Here is an 18,104-nt window from a genome sequence, read left to right on the forward strand (position 1 = left end):
GATGATAATAATAATAGTGTAATCGCTTCTCACAGAGTTTGTTTACATGTGATTGCCCAAATTGTAAACAACTGACTTTTTATGGCTGTCTTTGTCCTTTGCCTGAACTGGGAAATTGATTTAAAGGAAATTTCTGGATGAGAAAGCGCCACTGCTTCCCAGGCGGATTAGCTTTAACGCTACAGCATACACGATGAAAATCACATGATTCTCTGGAAGCCATGTAATCTTTCCCATTTATGGAGTGACTCCCAGTTTGAATAAGCAGCATGTTTTCCGGTTAAATCCTCAGTACTTAAGATGCGGAACTCGAAAGTTTGAAAGCTTGCGCTCGATAAAATTCACGATGCCAACCTACTGTCTGTGCGTCACAAGAAGTAATGGCTAAGTATTGGGAATCTGCAATTCATCTGACTGCCTTTCTTCTGCAAGATGACAGCAGTAATCATGGTAATGAGAGTCCTGCTCGGCTGTGACATTCAGGAAACCATTTGAAGAAAAACATTTGAACAGGAATAAAAGAGCCAGGAAAACTATTTCCAGAGAAAGGAGAGCCAACATGCTAAACTTCATATTTAAAAGAACATTTTAAAGTGAATGAAAAGGAGAGGTGCAGCATGAGAACGCCTGAGATAACTTATCTATTCTCACACCTAAAATATCGACCTGTCCACAACCATCCCCAGGAAAGGCCAGGATATTCTCACTTTCTTTGACTTCTCAAACCTGATTCCAACATTTAACAGCTTTATCCTCCTTGAAGCAGCTGCCTAAGATCAAAATTTGACATACTTGCACCTCTTTTTTTTAGAAAGACTTTCTTGGCCTTTCTCCATCTTCCTTTCAGACCTAGATTCCCCAAAGAAGTACAGGAAGCTATTGTCTCCATACCCTGATGTGTTCCTTGTCACAGCACTCAGGGCCAAACTGACTTGGGGAAAATGTGCCACCTCTACAGCTGCTTGCATCTGAAATCAGTGTAAATTAAAACATTGAAAGCGTTCTAGATACGGGTACCTGGCTGTAACTCGTATGAGAGTTTAGTATATGTGTGTGTGTGTGATTTAACGTTGTCCGAGTTACAGCCTGTTTTGGCCAAAACAGCAGAAAAGAAATGTTAATTTCTTTTGCACAGTTTTTTTTTCTGAAGTATCATAAAGGAAGGAGAAAAATCAGGTCATTTTTAGCGAGCTGTTCAAATTTTTGTCCTTGTGATGGACTGGTAACCTGTCCAAGGTGTACCCTGTCTGTCTCCCAGTGATTGTTAGGTTAGGCTCCAGCTTCTCTGCGACTCTTAATTGGACAAAGTTTTTTGGAAAATGAAGAGAGTTTAGAGAGCGCAGGGACAGGTTAGCTGAAGTCAAACAGGCCATTCTGACTTGTAGAGAAAGACGCTCACTGAAGCGTTCAAAAGACAATTCTCAAACTTTTTATGACTACAAAAGAAAAGGCAGACACTGGAGTGTCCTATATTTTTCCATAATGTGCACAAATAAGATTTCCATACAGGACTCATTGGAAGACACATATTACTTTGTTTTCACCACAGAAAGAACAAAAGAATAAACTCTAACAACAACTGTATGTACTGAAAATGTGGATTTTTTTTGGCTGTTATCGAAGGTATTTTGAGAAAAAAAAGTACAGATTAAATGATGTAAAAGAAGACAAAAAGATTAATAAAACAATCCAGCATTTTGGAGCAATGAACTTACTAAATGGAGATATTTATAGCATCACGTTTCAGCTTAATGTGCTGCAGTTTTTACATTTTGATTAACTTTTAATTTACTTCTTTGCCTTTTTATGAGAGAAAAGGTTCTAACAAACTCAGCCCATGCAACTAAAGCGCAACAAGAAAGCATGCACCAACAGAGCAGACAAATGTTCTCTTATCGGAGGATTAAAACAAGGCCTGAACTAAAAATGAATAAATGTTGAACTTGATGCAGGGCAGAATCTCCAAATGACTGCTAATGATGCACTCTGTCTGCAGGATGTATAAATTCCTCATTCAGTGTTTTATCTGCTTCCAAATGGACAACAAATTCTCATGAGCCTTTTAAAAACCTCACTGGGGATTTCCTTTTCACTTCATATTGATAAAATATCTTATTAGTCTTTACAGTTTCAAGAAAAATGACAACAAACCCACCATGTCCCTCATCTGCCTGGATTTCCGTGCTTTCAGTGGATTGACGATCTTGACAACGTCAACCCACGCAACATCTTGATTCTAATGCAACAGCAGCAACACACACCCTCCATTTCTGATTACAACAGCTCTCTGTTCCTCTTGTTGCTCCATGTTTTTGTGTGCAGGAAGTAAGGTTGTTATCAGGGTCAGCGGTGCAGAAGCAGAGCAGGCATGGGTGGGAGCAGGGCAGGGCTGGGTGCTCTCAGAGCAGGGAGCCCGACAGACTGGTTTCTCCCAAGCAGATAACTTTGTTCTGGGCCAGGAGAGATGACATCATGACGGATGGCAATGAAGATGTGGGCGCAAGGGGGCAGGAAACCTTATCTCTACGATGGCACCGGGGGAGATGCAGACTCACAAATATACACTTGTGGATCACACTGCTGTACACAGAAACTCCACTTCAGGAGATGTGAAGGGCAGTCACTCCTAACCAAACACACACACTAACAGAGGAATACACACCTCCGCCATGTCAGCTCCTCCAGTAGCTGCAGAAGACGGCAGTCGTATAAAAGGCAAAATTGGACAGATTGAGGCCAGGTCACTGTGTGGGACTGCGTTGTCACTTTTCACCGCAACAAAGCCAGAGATTATTTTGGAACAACAGAGCAGTGAATTCAATAAGGAGCCCAGTTTGTTCAGTAGGTTTGTACTGCATGCAACCGCACCATACATATTGCATGAATTCTGTTCAGTCTGTTATTATGCCCAATATCACAGCAGACTCAGTTTTTGGATTCAGAAGATAACACTCCCAGGGAAAGCTCGGTTTGGTTGGTTTCCAGTTTAGTTTAAATGGCAAATGTAAGAACAGAAATGATGCATTAACTAGAAAAAAATAGGAAAATTGCATTTACAAGGCACTTAATTAAATATAGAACGGAATATCTTAAAACTATGGCTTTCTTTGTGTTTGTGTAAAAGTTAAACATATTTCACCATCATTGGTTTCCAAGTGCTCCACCAGAAGGACATTTACCTTTCCTTATCGAAAACTTTCATCATATCAGTATTATAAAACAATTTTTCTTAATGACTACTTACACTGACATGATTATGTTTTGGATAAACTGACCTGAGATCTTATGTGTCAATGTGCAAATTAGAATTTACTAAGCAAAATAATTTACATAAATGACTCTAACATAATGTGAATGAATGATGAGGCCAAAATTTGTGATATTTTTGAGTCATATTCAAAGGTTTTAGCTGAACTACTTATTTAACATCCCTTTTGAATCTCTTTGCAGTTATATTTTCTGTTGTATGATTTGTTTGTTATGTGTTTTATCCTCCACAGCTGTGCAAAATGTAAATAAAAACAATGATATGCAAATCTGACAAATAATTTTCTGCCAGAAGAACATAAAATTATATCCGAAGTTTTACTTTGACATGAGAAATATCAGCTGAAAGCAGTTTCATCTTGGTGGCAGCAACTTTTCTCTAAAAGCTTTGGATATTGACCACTGCAAGACATTTACAACACCAGTCTGTAAACATGCTGGAGCTGATAAGGCCAGTTTGTGGAACTTTATAAGAAGAATGTTTTCTTTGTCAAGTTTTTGTTTGGCCAAAGGTCCTGGGTCTTTTTATTTTGTGTCTAGATATAAAACCTGTTTTCAGTTGGTCAAAGGTCTGGACTGCAGACCAGTCAGTTGAGCATCTGCACCTGGAGGAAGCTGCTTGTGGTTTTATTGTGATTTGTATGCAGTGGTGTAGTGGTCCCTCAAGAAGGGAGTATACTCTCAATTTTTCACCCTTATTTTAAAGGGAGAAAAAAATACCTCCCACCAAAAAAAGCTGTTTCAGAAAAAGTGACATCTAAGACTATTCCATTTAATTTACCCCAAACACCCATCAGTATCTTTGCTCATTGACACAATTTCTGCTCTTCGGTTTCAGGAAGGAAGAGTTATGAAATGACTAAACCAATACTGGCACCAAGACTAGTGACAGACAGGCTCATAGACATATAAACATATATCTTTATTCTGTCTATTTTCAGGCTAAAGTTAACACAGCTGATGGATAACTGCTTCAGTGTAACATCAGTAACCACAGCTGAGATGCTGGGCAACATGCTAGGTACATGCGTGGGGACGTTTGTAATTGTAAAAGCAGCATCACAGGAGGTTTAGAAGTAGGCATACTCAATGCTGACTGAAAAAGAAGTGGGTATACTCTGTATACCCGCGTATACCCTGGACTACATCACTGTTTGTATGGTTTTCCTGAAAAAGACATAATCTAGATGGGAGCATGTGTTGCTCTCAAAAATGTAAATATCTTACAGTACAGATGTTGCCTTTTTAGATTTGCAAGTTTCTGGTTTCATAGAGACCAGTGCACACCCAAACCATCAGAGATGCAGGCTTTTGAACTGACTGAATATAGCAAGAGAGCTATTTTCTCTCCTCTTCATCTCTGAGAACATAAACTAATCATTTTCATAATGAATTTCAATTTCTCATTTGTCGGATCACAAAATATTTTTCCACTTTGGCTTAGTCCAGTTTTTATAAATTGTGGATCATGCTCACATATGGCTTCTTATTTGCATGACGAAGCTTTTGTAGATTATTATATGGTGAACTGTGTTCATAGGCAGCAATTTATGCAAGTGTCCCTGAGCTCATGCAGTGAATTTCATGGCAGAAACATGCCTGTTTGTATGTAAACATACAGCGGCCAGAAGCCCAGAGATCATCATTTTCCTATACCAATATTTAACTAAGTCTTTTGTGCACAGAGATGTGTTCAGATTCTTTCAGTCTTTTAATGACATCAGTTACTGTAGATGATCGAATGTTCAGGCTTCACAATGCTTCTGAGAAACTATACCTCCCAGGTGCTATTATCATATCGGAAACACATAAAACTGATGTGTTGCCAATAAATAAAATTAGTTGCATCTTCTTCCAACTACTTCTTTTTAGTACCATTGAATTATCTAGTCATTTGTTGCCCCTTACAACTATTCCGTGAAATGTTGCTACCATAAATAATCTTCACAGAAAATAAGCTGATCGAACATTCAACGTCTCATGCTTTCTTTAAGTTCTTTTGCGAATAAGACATTGATTTATGAGAACAAGCTTTGTGGAAAATGGATAGCGATATGCAAATCATTGCAGTTTCTTCGTAATTGGGGAGAATGGAAACATGTGAAGCAGAAGAACTTAATGGCCATGGTACCTGCATTTTCTAGGTGAAATTAGGAGAAAAACAAAACAAAACAAAAACAAACAATAACAAAAAAAAAGTATGTATGCATATGCATGCATGTATGTACGCATATATATATATATACATATAGATATATATGTATACATATATATATATATATATATATATATATATATATATATATATATATATATATATATATATATATATATATATATACATACATATATATATATATATATATATATATATATATATATATATATATATATATATATATATATATATATATATATATATATATTTTATATATAATTCATATTAAACAGACCTTAGCTAGGAGTTGCTGGTCAGAGGTAAAAAGTTTAAGTTTAAGTTTTTATGAAACTACCCTCTTGCATAACTTCAATTTAAAAAAAATGATTTTGGTATGAAATATTTGCAATACAGCAAAAATAAATGTACAAAAATGACACTAAAAACCTGAATATTCTCAGATTTGCAAAAATATTTATGAACTGTAATGCAACATTTTGAAAGCTGGTAAATCATAATAAAAAAGAAAAAAAAAGAAAAAAAAAAGAAAAGCTTCCTGGAGTCCTTAACTAACTGACAGCAAGACCTGTTTGCACACCAATGCATCACTACCAATTGTCAAGGCTGAACTGAACTTTTGAGTTGTAAAAGTGGGGGTGGTTACATGAGATTTTTAATGACTGACTGAGACAACATTTCATGAATTTATTGCAAATGTAAGTGTTCCCACTTAAGGCTGGGGTAGGTACTGTTGAACCACCCTGTCATGGCTCATCCACCTCTGGTTTGGCTCCTTGCGTGATCCAAGGCTTTTTTCTTACCTCCGCCTTGTTGGAAATGTGAAAAAGAAGAACTGATTTAATTTTGGTGATGATCCGGATCACCGTTTGGCTCCATGAATCTTTTAAAGGCCGTAGTGGAGGTTTGCGCCCTCCCAGTGCTTATCTAGTTCGCAGCTTTTTCCACCAACAATTTTCTCTTTCTCAGCTGTTTACCAGGAGGAGGCAAATAAACCGAGCCGGGTCGGAAAATCCTTCCTGCATTTTCTCAGCCATGTTTGCCTTCCAAGTTTCTTCTTCACTACTTTGTATTTTCATCCTAACGCACTCAGGGTGTGGCTATCAGGTATGCACTGTGGGAGGAGGGGAGCCAGGAGAAGAAGCTTATGAAATATCAGAAATGAACAAGTTCAGTTTGGCCCAAATGTTTGGATTGGTTAGAGTTTTTACAGATTTACAGTAAACTGAGGGGGTCTAACTATATTTCTGATTGTTCATGATTACAAAATGTATAGACTACTATCAGGACGAGGAACTGCTTCACCCAGAGTAATAAACAATGTCTTTGAGTGAGATTACCTACCCCAGCTTTAAAACAACAAAACAAAACAAAAATACATGTTATGGCTCTTTTTATAGAAATGGTAATCATACAGGACAGTAACATTTCTGTAGCACATTTAATGAGCGAATCACTGGCAGCCTTTGAACGATCACTGGTTTATGTTCTACATGGGTTTTCTGCTAAATAGTTGCTTTTTTCTCAGCTCTTATTAGCTTTGCAAGAATGATCTGTTGAAAATGAGAGATGGCACACTAACAGGATTTGTCCCAGTGTCATTTAATGCAACATCTTATGTGTGAGATGCTGTAATTAATTAAGATAACTACTTAAGCAATCTCATGACGAGCTATAGTGGTTTCAGAACACGTAGAATCTGTTTAAAAGATGTGAATTTTAACAACAATCCCTAACAGAGCGATCCTCTGTGCAGGTTTTCAGCTGTGCATGATGTGCCACCTCCTGAACATCTTGTTGGCTTTGGTGAGCCGCTTCCTGTTTGCAGTCCATGGGGTGGTGACCGTGTGGCGAGTGGTGGCTGTCAAAGGGGAGCCGCTCTATTGGCTGCTGCTGACGGGCGTAGCTCTGCTGGGTGTGGAAATGGCTATCACGTTGAAATGTACCCGCAATGCAGAGTGGAAATGGTAACTCAATACAAATATAAATACAACGTGATTCTCTGTAGTCTGACACTGCTGTATAGTTAACAGATTTAACACATGAGGATGCACAAGACAGCAGGTGTGTATTGTTCTTGACTTTTGCAATCTGATGAGACTGATTGTGGTGGTGGTGTGTGGAACACCAGGAAGAACAAATCAGGTGAGTGGGAAACACACTGGTGCTGTTAGCTGTTTCCATTTCACTATTTTATTATTATTTTTTTTTATTACAAACAAATACATTTCTTTAGTTGTTTGTGTAAAACTCAGACCCTGAGTAATCTATATTACATGAACAGTTTAGGATGAAGGATTTGCCTTATATTCTACAAGGATGGCCAACTCCGGTCTCCAAAAGCCGCAGTCCTGCAAGTGTCAGGAGTTTCCCTGCTGCGACACACCTGACTCCAGTCTAAGGGTAATCATCAGACTTGTACAGTGTTTGATGCCAAACTCTGCACAAGTCTGCTGATTAAGTCTAATGTGTCAGGTGTGTTGCAGCAGGACCGCAGCTCTTAAGGACCAAAGTTAGCCAGTTCCAACCGGGGATTGCTAATCCCCCCCAAAAGGATCACCAAAAAGGGATCCACTTGGTTTTGACTGTGCATGCCTGTATGATTGTTAAAGAGACGAGTTGAGGTGTGTCTGCTTAAGTTTTCGCTCTTGTATATTTAAGTCCCACGAAACTGGCTTGTTTTTTAGTCTGACAAAACAAACTTTTGAATGCTGGTCTGAAATTGAATATAAGGGGGTCATCAAAATCTGCTATGCAACAATATTTTAAAGCATACATCCTCATTCAAAACCTAAACTTGCTGAGTAGGCTACACATTAAGCATCCAATTGATTTTAGTCCTTGTACTGTGTGGTTAATGAGGTTAGTAAGTTGGTGGAGCTACATTCATTGAATAGTTCATGTCTGTCTAGGTGTGTGTGTGCGTGTGTGTGTGTGTGTCCCTTTCGGCTTATCACCACAGCAAATCATCACACATGGTGATTAGGACATGTTTTATGCTAGGTGCCCATCCTCACATAACCCTCTGCATTTATCTGGATTTGGGACCGGTCCTCAGAGAACAATCATGTCCCCCGTGGGGCTGCAGCAACGTAGAGGAGCAGGACTAGAACGGCCGACTGTCAGGTCAACACCACCTGAGCCACTGCTACTTGCCAGTCATGTCTGTCTTGGTAACTTTGATATATCCAGCTCCTGCGGCATGGCTTTTTGATCGTCGCATGAAACGGTTCATAAATAGGTTTGGAATCGCTGATATACAATACATCAGTGATTGATACATAGTGTTTGTGCATTCATAGCTGGACTGACTGGCATAGATGAGGAGTAATGAGCATTACTGGATCCTGACAGATTTATTTGCACCTTTTGTTTTTGTTTCTTTTTATGTCTGCTATCAGGCAAGAGGCAGGGGTACACCTGAACCAATTGCTGGTCTACTACAGGACCAAGACAGACAGACAACCACATACACTCACACCAATGGAGAATTCAGAACCTCTAATTAAACTAACACACATGTTTTATGACTGTGGAAGGAAACTGGAACCCACGCAAGCATGAGCAGAACACACAAACTCCACATAGAAAGGCTCTGGGCAAAGTTTGAAGAAAGAACCTTTTGTTGAAACTGTTGTCATTTAGCAGTGGTGCTGCAGAAAATGTTTGCATTAAAATTGTGTTGCCATGAACATCCGTTTTCCAGTAAAATGCAACACAAATACTTTATTTCGAGGGGAAATGATCATTTACTAATTAGGAGAATTTCTGTCACACAGACAACAGCTGAAAGGTACAAGATGTCACTGTGTTTTTTTTTATTTTATTTTTTTTATGCAGACATGCCAAAATTAATTAATGTCTGTTACACACAGAGAGCAGCTGAGACAGATGGATTTTACATATTTGCTCAAAAAGCAATGCAATCAGAAAAAAGTGCTGTTTGGAAAAGTCAGAGAAATAACAAAGTTAGCAGATTTTATCGCGGTGCTTGTGCAAACCCCTCAACTCTAAACTGCAAAAAATTTAGAAGACTGAATATTGCCATTAATGCAAATAAACTAATTAGTACGATAATGGCAATGCAATCAGAAAAAAGTGCTGTTTGGAAAAGTCAGAGAAATAACAAAGTTAGCAGATTTTATCGTGGTGCTTGTGCAAACCCCTCAACTCTAAACTGCAAAAAATTTAGAAGACTGAATATTGCCATTAATGCAAATAAACTAATTAGTACGATAAGAAAAGGTAATATAAACTGTCCACAGTTACACTTCAGTAACAGGAGCCAACTAGGGAATTAGAATTAATATTTCTTCGTACCCTTTTGGTTCTTCCTACATAAAACTGAACTGATAGTTTTCATTTCTTTTCACTGTTACTAACATGTCATATTTTAAACGTTTTAGATGCCTTCTCTTCCATTATGAATAATGCAACATTTTTAGAACTGGGATTGTAAGTTTGCAAGGCCAAAGCAGAGGTGCTCTGACAGTTCTTTTTTCTCTTTTTTTTTTTTTTTTTTTTTTTTTACATGGAAAACTGAGCTATTCTTGGCAGACTTTATAAATCTGTTTGTGTGTGGAGTAAGTAAACTTGTACCTGTAAGCGTTTTATGACCCATCTGCTCTCAGCCATGAGAAGCAGCTCGTGTTGGGGGTCTGTAAAATTCTCCCCTTCAGTCTCTATTAAAAACAAATCGATTCTTTGTGCTGTGCTGTTGTTCTGACTTTTAGCAAGTTGATGCTGTAGGGCTGCCTTCACATCTCTGTCACAGTGACTGCAGTCATGGAGAAAATGTCTCCAGTTGGTTGAAGTCATTCCTGACTGGCGAGCTTTTTGTTTAGAAAAGACGAAATAGCATGAGCAAACATAAAGAGACGACAACATTTTTTATGCAAACCTTAAATGATAAGAGCATTTAGTGTCACACCTCATTCAGCACCAAGCTATGTTTCATTTAAATGATGCAGCTTGTCGCCACACATGGACTGAACAGCCCCAGACACGAGCTGTCTTCGGGCCTCTCCCATTCTCACCGAGTCTCCCTTTGAAGTTGTCTCCTCATGGAGAAGGCTTTGCACTGTCAAGTGGGATTTGCATATATGATGAGAATAATTGCTTGTCTGAATTTCAGTGCTACTTTGGGGGAAAAAAAGGGACTTTTTTTTTCTTTAGTGCATGGCAAAAAAAAAAAAAAAAGTGTCTCTAAAAATAACCTAAACCCCACCTTTCCACCTCCCCATCGCTCTCATTTGGTGGTCCTCTTTCAGGTTCTCCCCCATGGTTTTCCTCTACCTGAGTACTGTCATCCCCTCCATTTGGTTTCTGGAGTTGAGCCTGCTTCAGTCCAAGCTGCCCCCCAACAGTTCCTCCAGCCATGAGCTCCATTTGCTGGCTCACATCCCGATCACAGCAGTAAGTATCCCAGCACAAAAGTGCCCTCCCTGCCTCGCGCTCCACGCAGCCACATTAAAGCAACACCTGATAGGAGATAAGAGTTAGCAAGGGGCTGGATAAACTATTAGTTGCAGGAAATGTGTAATAGACCCATTGATATGGAGTCCAGATAGGCTCCTGCTTGGAGAGCTCTCAGATCTTGGCCCTTCAGGGATGGCTCCAGGTCTGTTTCTTTCATGTAGGATTTGGGAGCTTCTTTGGCCCTCAGTTGTACCAAGACTGGTTGGCATCATGCAAAAATTGAAACCATATTATTCAAGAAGACTGTGAAATGTCAAGCAATCTCATAGGTATAAAAAGAAAGAACCATTTCACCTTAATAAGCTAAGAAACAAAAGAGCCAGCTTTTCTTTTAGTAATGCCAAATACATTTCTTAGTTATACATTTAAGTGTTTTACACTATGATACCTCTATTTCTTTTTGCAGAGATTGTTAGAGAAAAAAAAAGCATAAAATTAAAGACATAAGGATAGATTGGACAATGAGCCTTTACAAATGTTTTTGTGTGAATTTAATGAGTTGTTTCCTTCACGCAGAGCATTGCAGAGCTGGACCCAGAGAACTGGGTGGCTGGCCTGGAGCAAACCATGCTCATAGTGTTAGTTTTGGGTCGTTGGCTGATGCCGAAAGGAGACATGTCACGTGACCAGCTCTCCCAGCTCCTCATGGTGTATGTTGGACTGGGTGCTGACATCCTGGACATTTTTGACACTTTTAAGGAGCCCGAAGTCAAAACCAACAAGCTGGTTGTCATCACTGGCCTGGCGCTCTTCTCTTGGGCGCTCATGCAATTTCCCCTGGTTCTAACCCAGACACAACCCCCAGACGGTACCCGCCCTGAGAGGAGGAGTAGGGATGGTTTCCACTTTTGTTCTGAAGCTTCAGCCTCATTCACCGCCTGCTGCTCCAATGAAGTATGGAGCTTGTTGCTCACCGTGGGACTCCAAGACGGCCCATTCCTGATTTACCGTTTATACCTTATGGTTCAAGAGCAGGTGCTCAACCAGCTCATGATTTTTTTTACCTGCAAGAACATCCTCATTGTCCTTTTGGAGCTTTACAGAATCTTTGTGGTACAGTGTGAGCAACAGGTACAGGAGTTGGTGTTGCAGAGGTGTAATGCTCTGGTGCTCCACAGTCAAACCCAGAGGGACAGTGAAGAGGAAGAGGAGGGGGGGATAGGGAAAGTGGGTAAAGAGAGACAGTGTGAAGAGCAGAGCTGTCATACAGAGACGGAGAGGTCGGCCGAAGATCAGAGAGGAGTCCAAGTAGAAAAAGGTTGTAAATGTCGTGAGGTGTGACTTTGGCTCTCAGGGGGGAAAGAATAACTTTAACACACCATGAGAAGTCGAAGCCATCCACCGTCTCTTACATCTCAGTCTCGTTCATCTCAGCTCTCTGGAGGCTCAATGACTAGAAACAGACCACAAGAGAAGAGACTGTCCCCACTGAAAAGATCAGACATGAATTTCTGCAATTCCTTTTGATGGAGCTGTGCACAACACGAGCTTCCTCGACTTAAGAAGATCAGTTCATCAAGAATCTTCTGTCTCTGTACAAAGAAATTAACATGGATGTAGAAAAAAATAAATACACTGATTACTGCATTAAAGACAAACTAATTTGTTTTGATGACCAAGTGTAGCAAGAGATAGTGATATAATACTTTCATTTTAATTCATGGTGGTTTTGATGACATATGATATAAAATAAAAACTGGATCATTATAAATATTTAAGCATTTGATAACATGTCTTTCTTAGTTCAGCAAACATTTTATAATAAAGAAAATTTAAAAAAAAAACATCAGTGATGTATGGTTTACTTTGATTACCATGAGATGGCAGTGTTGCCAAGTCAACCGAGGCACAGCACAAACACACTCCTTCGCTGTAACACACATTCGTGTAACACAGAGACACAGAGAGTGAGAAAGGCAACGTTGAACTTCAGTGTTTGTTTGGTTTTGGTATCAACATCTCCTCTACTGTTCTGTTTGCAAGATCTAATGATGACTTGAGGAGGTAGGAACGCTTGTGATGATTGAACTGGAAAGATTTAGTCACCTCCAGGCAGAGACTTTGAAATTAATATTAAAATGCCGTCAGTCCAGAGACACCTCATGACAAGTAGGAGGAGAGTGAAGAGGTTGGCTTGGCTCTTCAATGTTCATCTTCCTCTTGAGAACAATCAGCCTGCAGAAGCCTGTTTGAGAGCTCTGTGCATTTTTATCGTGTCTGGAAAAGTGCGCGTGTGATTATGTGGGAGTTGAATAAGTTCAGAGTGATTTGCTTTCACTTTCTCTCTTTTGAGAGAAGTCAGGTGCTTTTCCTTAGCAGACAACATAAAAGAAAGAAAGACTTTGTACGACCCTTGGAGGACTTGGAAAATATCCAGGATCTTCAGGTTTTGAGGTCCTTGACAGAGAGGACAAACAGGTACGGTGCAAGCCTCCCCATTCTCTGATCCACACAATAACTAAGTGATAAACAAGGGCTGGGGTGCAGCCATCCTGCATTTATGGATGACCCTCTTATTCTGTGCCTCTTCAGCTGTGTCGAGGTAGGCTTGGATTGAAGAGCAGCAATGGCAGTGAATGGCAATTCAGTCGAAGGCCTTTCGAGTGGGTCCCTATGTCTGTGTCTGTCAAACTGCTTCTCTTCACCTGGCCTGCAAACTAATGGTAGAAGTGAACGCTCTGAATGAGTTGGGTCTCTTTTTCTCCAATGAACTTTTGATGAAAGACAGAATCAGACTGGACAAAAAGAGAACACTTGTGTATTTTTCCACCGTTCATTGTAAGTTCTTGACCATAAATGAGCAAGATTTCCAAAAACAATGACACTGGGCTACCTCTGAAGAATTTGCACACTACTGCGGTTCCTCTGTTGCGGCACCTTAGTCTGAATAATTGATAGTGAAAGCAACTTTTGAGAAGAGAAAATAATCATGGAGAATCCCCCCCAGGGATGTTATTTCTTCCAGTAACATTACAGTCTATACTTAAAGAGCACATATCACACCCGGTTCACAAAGTCACAGTGGGTGAAATTACATCACGCAGGGCTAACACGAGGACAAGCCTTGTCCTATAAGCACCTGAGTTTTGGGAGAATCCGATGTTCATGTGACAGCATGGTGTGGGCAACAAAATAGGGTGATGAAAGCGCCGCTTTCTTGTGAAGAGAGTCCTTTTCCTTCTCAGATTAACTGCATGCTTTAACAAGATTGTGTGGGTATGTGGGAGGATGGGAATGTCAGCTGATCCATGGGCTGCCCTACATAGATAGAAAGGGAAGAAAAAAGCATGGAACCCAAAGCATGCAACTCCACTGCACTTGGGTTAAAAAAAAAAAAGCCAAGAGTCAACCTCTGAAATGGCCTAAACCATGAATTACCTGGAACAGGAGGGCTTCTGCTACTCTTTTAGGCACTGCTAAAGTCCCCTACATCGATATCTGTCATTATATCAGTTCATTAAGTGCTGCAGAAAGAGACATCTTTACTTGTGATATAATTTCCTGCAAAATCCTCCCTTATATGATCATGTATCCGAGAACAAAGCAGAGTGTCTGATTACTGACAGTGTATCATTTGCCTGAGTGATGAGAGTGTTAGTCACACTAAAGGTACTCAACCGTTAGCTTCATTGCTGAGCTTTAAAGCTTAAACAAGTATCACACATTGCAAGAAAGTAGATGTTGGGAGTCATCAATGCAACCCTTTTCAATTTATTTCTGTCAGAAGGTATGGATTAAACTGGTTGTGGGAACGAAGCTACCATATGGTACCTGTTTACTAAGCAGTATGGAAAAAACAGCAAACTGCATTAGCAAAATGAGGAAAATCGAATGAATAAAAACTACTATAAAAAGGTTCACAAAAGGCAAGATCTCTTTCCTTTTAATTATATCAAATGAGAAATATGTGCACTCATTACACATGATATGGTAGTTTATGGGTAATATTTCTCTGACTGTAAGCAGAAATGAATTGTTGCGATCAAACTCTGACAATCTCCCAGGGAATCAGATTTATCAATAATCATGTTTTTCAAGTTTGATTTCAATGTTTTCTAAAACAGTTTGAAAGCTGGAGATCCAAAAGGAGAGATTCTCTCAATCCGAGCAGGTGCATCTTCAGTGACAGTGAGAAGCACGTTAACCGCATGCTGCAGTCTCCCTATTTTGTGTCAACTAATCAGAGAGTCCAAACACGGCAAGGTGGGGCTCATCAGCCTCCGTTCCTGCAGATAAACCCGTCAACATGCCAGTGAAATGCTACAGCAGGAGAGAAAGAGTGAAAAACAAAAGGAAACTTCAAATGAACTCCACAACTTTCTGACAGGCAGCTCAGGATCCAGCTCGCTCCGCCTCATGCACCACCATGGATAGAAACTAATGAACTTTACTTGACTGCTTGTGGATCAGAGAAGCCGTATGGTTGACTTGTTTTCATTGAATGGAGGTTTTTGAGATAGAGCTAATATTGCCAGCAAATAGGTCAAATTAATTAACTATATGTGGTTAATTTCTGTGGACACAGCATTCTCATGTCCTCATATCTGTGGCTTGTGAAGGATCTCTGGTTCCTTGTTTTTCTTTCTATAAAGAGTACAGGTCTCCACAAAGGGGAGTTGTTCATTTTTTTTTTCTAAGGTAATGTATGAGAACTCCTCACAAGCCATGACAGAGATGAGCTAACAGGGTCAAGGCATACAGACAGTTGTTTCTTTAGTAACTCAAAATCGACCTGGTTTGACCTACCCCACTGCACCCTGCAGAAGAGAAACTTTTGACTTGAAAGAATTTTTCTAAAGCTTTTCTTAGTTTATGTAACTTTTTCTGTTTTACCCCATTTTTTAAATATTTCTTTCTCACAGGTCAGTTTAAATTTTCCTTATATCATGTACAAGCTTTGTATTACGGTAACTCTTAAGGTTAGCTTTGAAAATATGGATATATCCAAAAAAGAGAAAGAAAAAAAGTATATTGATTGAAAGCAAAATTCTGGCATTTTATGAACATGTGACAAAGGGAATTAAAAGCTATTTTGAGCCATACACTACACATTTACTGGGTATTACACAATATTGCTATTATGTGTTCTTATTGGTTGTTTTCAATGAGTAAAATTAAATAGCCTAACTGTTAGTTATCCTTAAGGCCAATTCATATGCTAAAGATGGCTACAAGCATTTAGAATTTATATATATTTACAATATATTATTTATGTATTGGTCTTGGTTCAGAGGGCTAAGGGGTTGTAGTCGGCATTTGAATCAAATCAAATCAAATCAAACTTTATTTGTATAGCACTTTTCGTGCTTAAAAACAATACAAAGTGCTTTACATTATAAAACAATTTACATCAAAATTTGAAATGGAGTAGAACTACCAAAAACTGTGGGGGAAGTATTGAGCAGAATAACTAATGTGTGACCAGCCAAAGGAACAAAGAAGAAGAAGCTTTGTTGTATTTAATGGCTGCATAGACCATTGACTTCCCCTGTGCTACTTCTGTTATGTCTCTTTCTGAGAATGTTATCATGATCTCCTCCACCGTTGCCATGTTAACTGTTGGAAGCATGTCAGAATTAGGGGGTAGACTCTACACTGCCATCTGGTGGATATTTAGCTAAATAACCATGAATAAAGGATAGATGCATGATGATGCTGATGTTCAAAACTGATATACAGGTACATCTCAGAAAAATTAGAATACTATTTAAAAAAAAAAAAAAAAAAAAAAAAAAAAATTCAATATTTTTTTTGTCACTTATTTCAGAATGTGAAACCCGTATATTATATAGATTCATTACACATTTCAAACATTTATTTCTTGAAATTTTGATGATTGTGACTTGTAGTTAATGAAAACCCAAAATGCAGTGTCTTAGAAAATTAGAATATTACATAAGATCAATGAAAAAAATTATATTTTAAACAGAAATGTCAGGTTTCTAAAAAGTATATTAATTTCCATGAACTCAATACTTGGTTAGGGCATCAATGCGACGTGGCAATGGAAGCAATCAGCATGTGGCACTGCTCAGGTGTAATGGAAGGCCACTTTGCTTTGATTCCAGCCTTCAGTTCATCTACATTGTTGGGTCTGGTGTCTCTCATTGTCCTCTTGACAATACCCCACAGATTCTCTATGGGGTTCAGATCAGGTGAGTTTGTTGGCCAATCAAGCACAGTAACACCATGGTCATTGAAGCAGCTTTTGGTACCTTTGGCAGTGTAGGCAGGTGCCAAGTCCTGCTGGAAAAAAAATTGACATCTACATAAAGCTTGTCAGCAGAAGGAAGCATGAAGTGCTGTAAAATTTCCTGGTAGATGGTTGTGTTGACTGTAGAATTCAGAAAACACAGTGGAGCAACACCAGCAGATGACATGGCTCCCAAATCATCACTGACTGGAAACTTCACACTGGACTTCCAGCAACATGGATTCTGTACCTCTCCACTTTTCCTCCAGACTCTGGGACCTTGGTTTCCAAATGAAACGCAAAATTTGCTTTCATCTGAGAAACAGTGCAGTCCTTTTTCTTCTCAGCCCGGGTGAAATGCTTTTTGTCATTGTCTCTAGTTTAGGAGTGGCTTGACACGAGGAATGTGACATGTCTGGGATTTGTCTGAGCGTAGCGGCTCTTGATGCGCTGAATCCAGCTTCAGTCCAGTCCTTGTCCTCAAATTCTTGAATGGATGTTGCTTGATGTTGCTCTCAAGGCTATGGTTATCCATTTTGCTGGTGCACCTATTCCTTCCACTCAACTTTACATTAATATGCTTTGATACAGTTCTTTGTGAACAACCAGCTTCTTTAGAAATGACCTTTTATGGCTTTCCCTCCTTGTGGAGCGTCAATGATCTTCTTCTAGACATCAGTCAAGTCAGCAGTCTTCCCCATGATTGTGTAGCCATCTGACCCAGACTGAGAGACCATTAAAATGTTTAGGATACCTTTGCAGGTATTTTGAGTTATTTAGTTGATTAGGATGTGACACCATGATTTTTTAAGATAGACGTTTTTCACAAGATTCTAATTTTCTGCGACACTTGCCTTTTGGGTTTTCATTATCTATAAGCCACAATTATCAAAATTTCAAGGAATGAATAATTGAAATGTTTGACTCTTGGTGTAATGAATCTATAAAAGTTTCACTTGACATGAGTGACAAAAAATATTGAACGTTTTC

At 39.1% G+C, this 18,104-nt stretch overlaps 1 protein-coding gene across 1 annotated transcript; it reads left to right on the forward strand.

The window, feature by feature from the left end:
- Positions 1–7,213: 7,213 nt before the first annotated feature.
- Positions 7,214–12,202, forward strand: LOC306754431 (transmembrane protein 26; the record flags this gene model as incomplete). Its single annotated transcript, XM_079238449.1, has 3 exons — positions 7,214–7,410; positions 10,714–10,858; positions 11,438–12,202. 3 exons carry the CDS (start codon positions 7,214–7,216, stop codon positions 12,200–12,202), a joined length of 1,107 nt encoding a protein of 368 aa, XP_079094575.1.
- Between the last annotated feature and the right edge of the window lie 5,902 nt (positions 12,203–18,104).

This window comes from Telmatherina bonti (assembly GCF_933228915.1).
Source record: "Telmatherina bonti genome assembly, chromosome: 4".
Lineage (NCBI taxonomy): Eukaryota > Metazoa > Chordata > Actinopteri > Atheriniformes > Telmatherinidae > Telmatherina > Telmatherina bonti.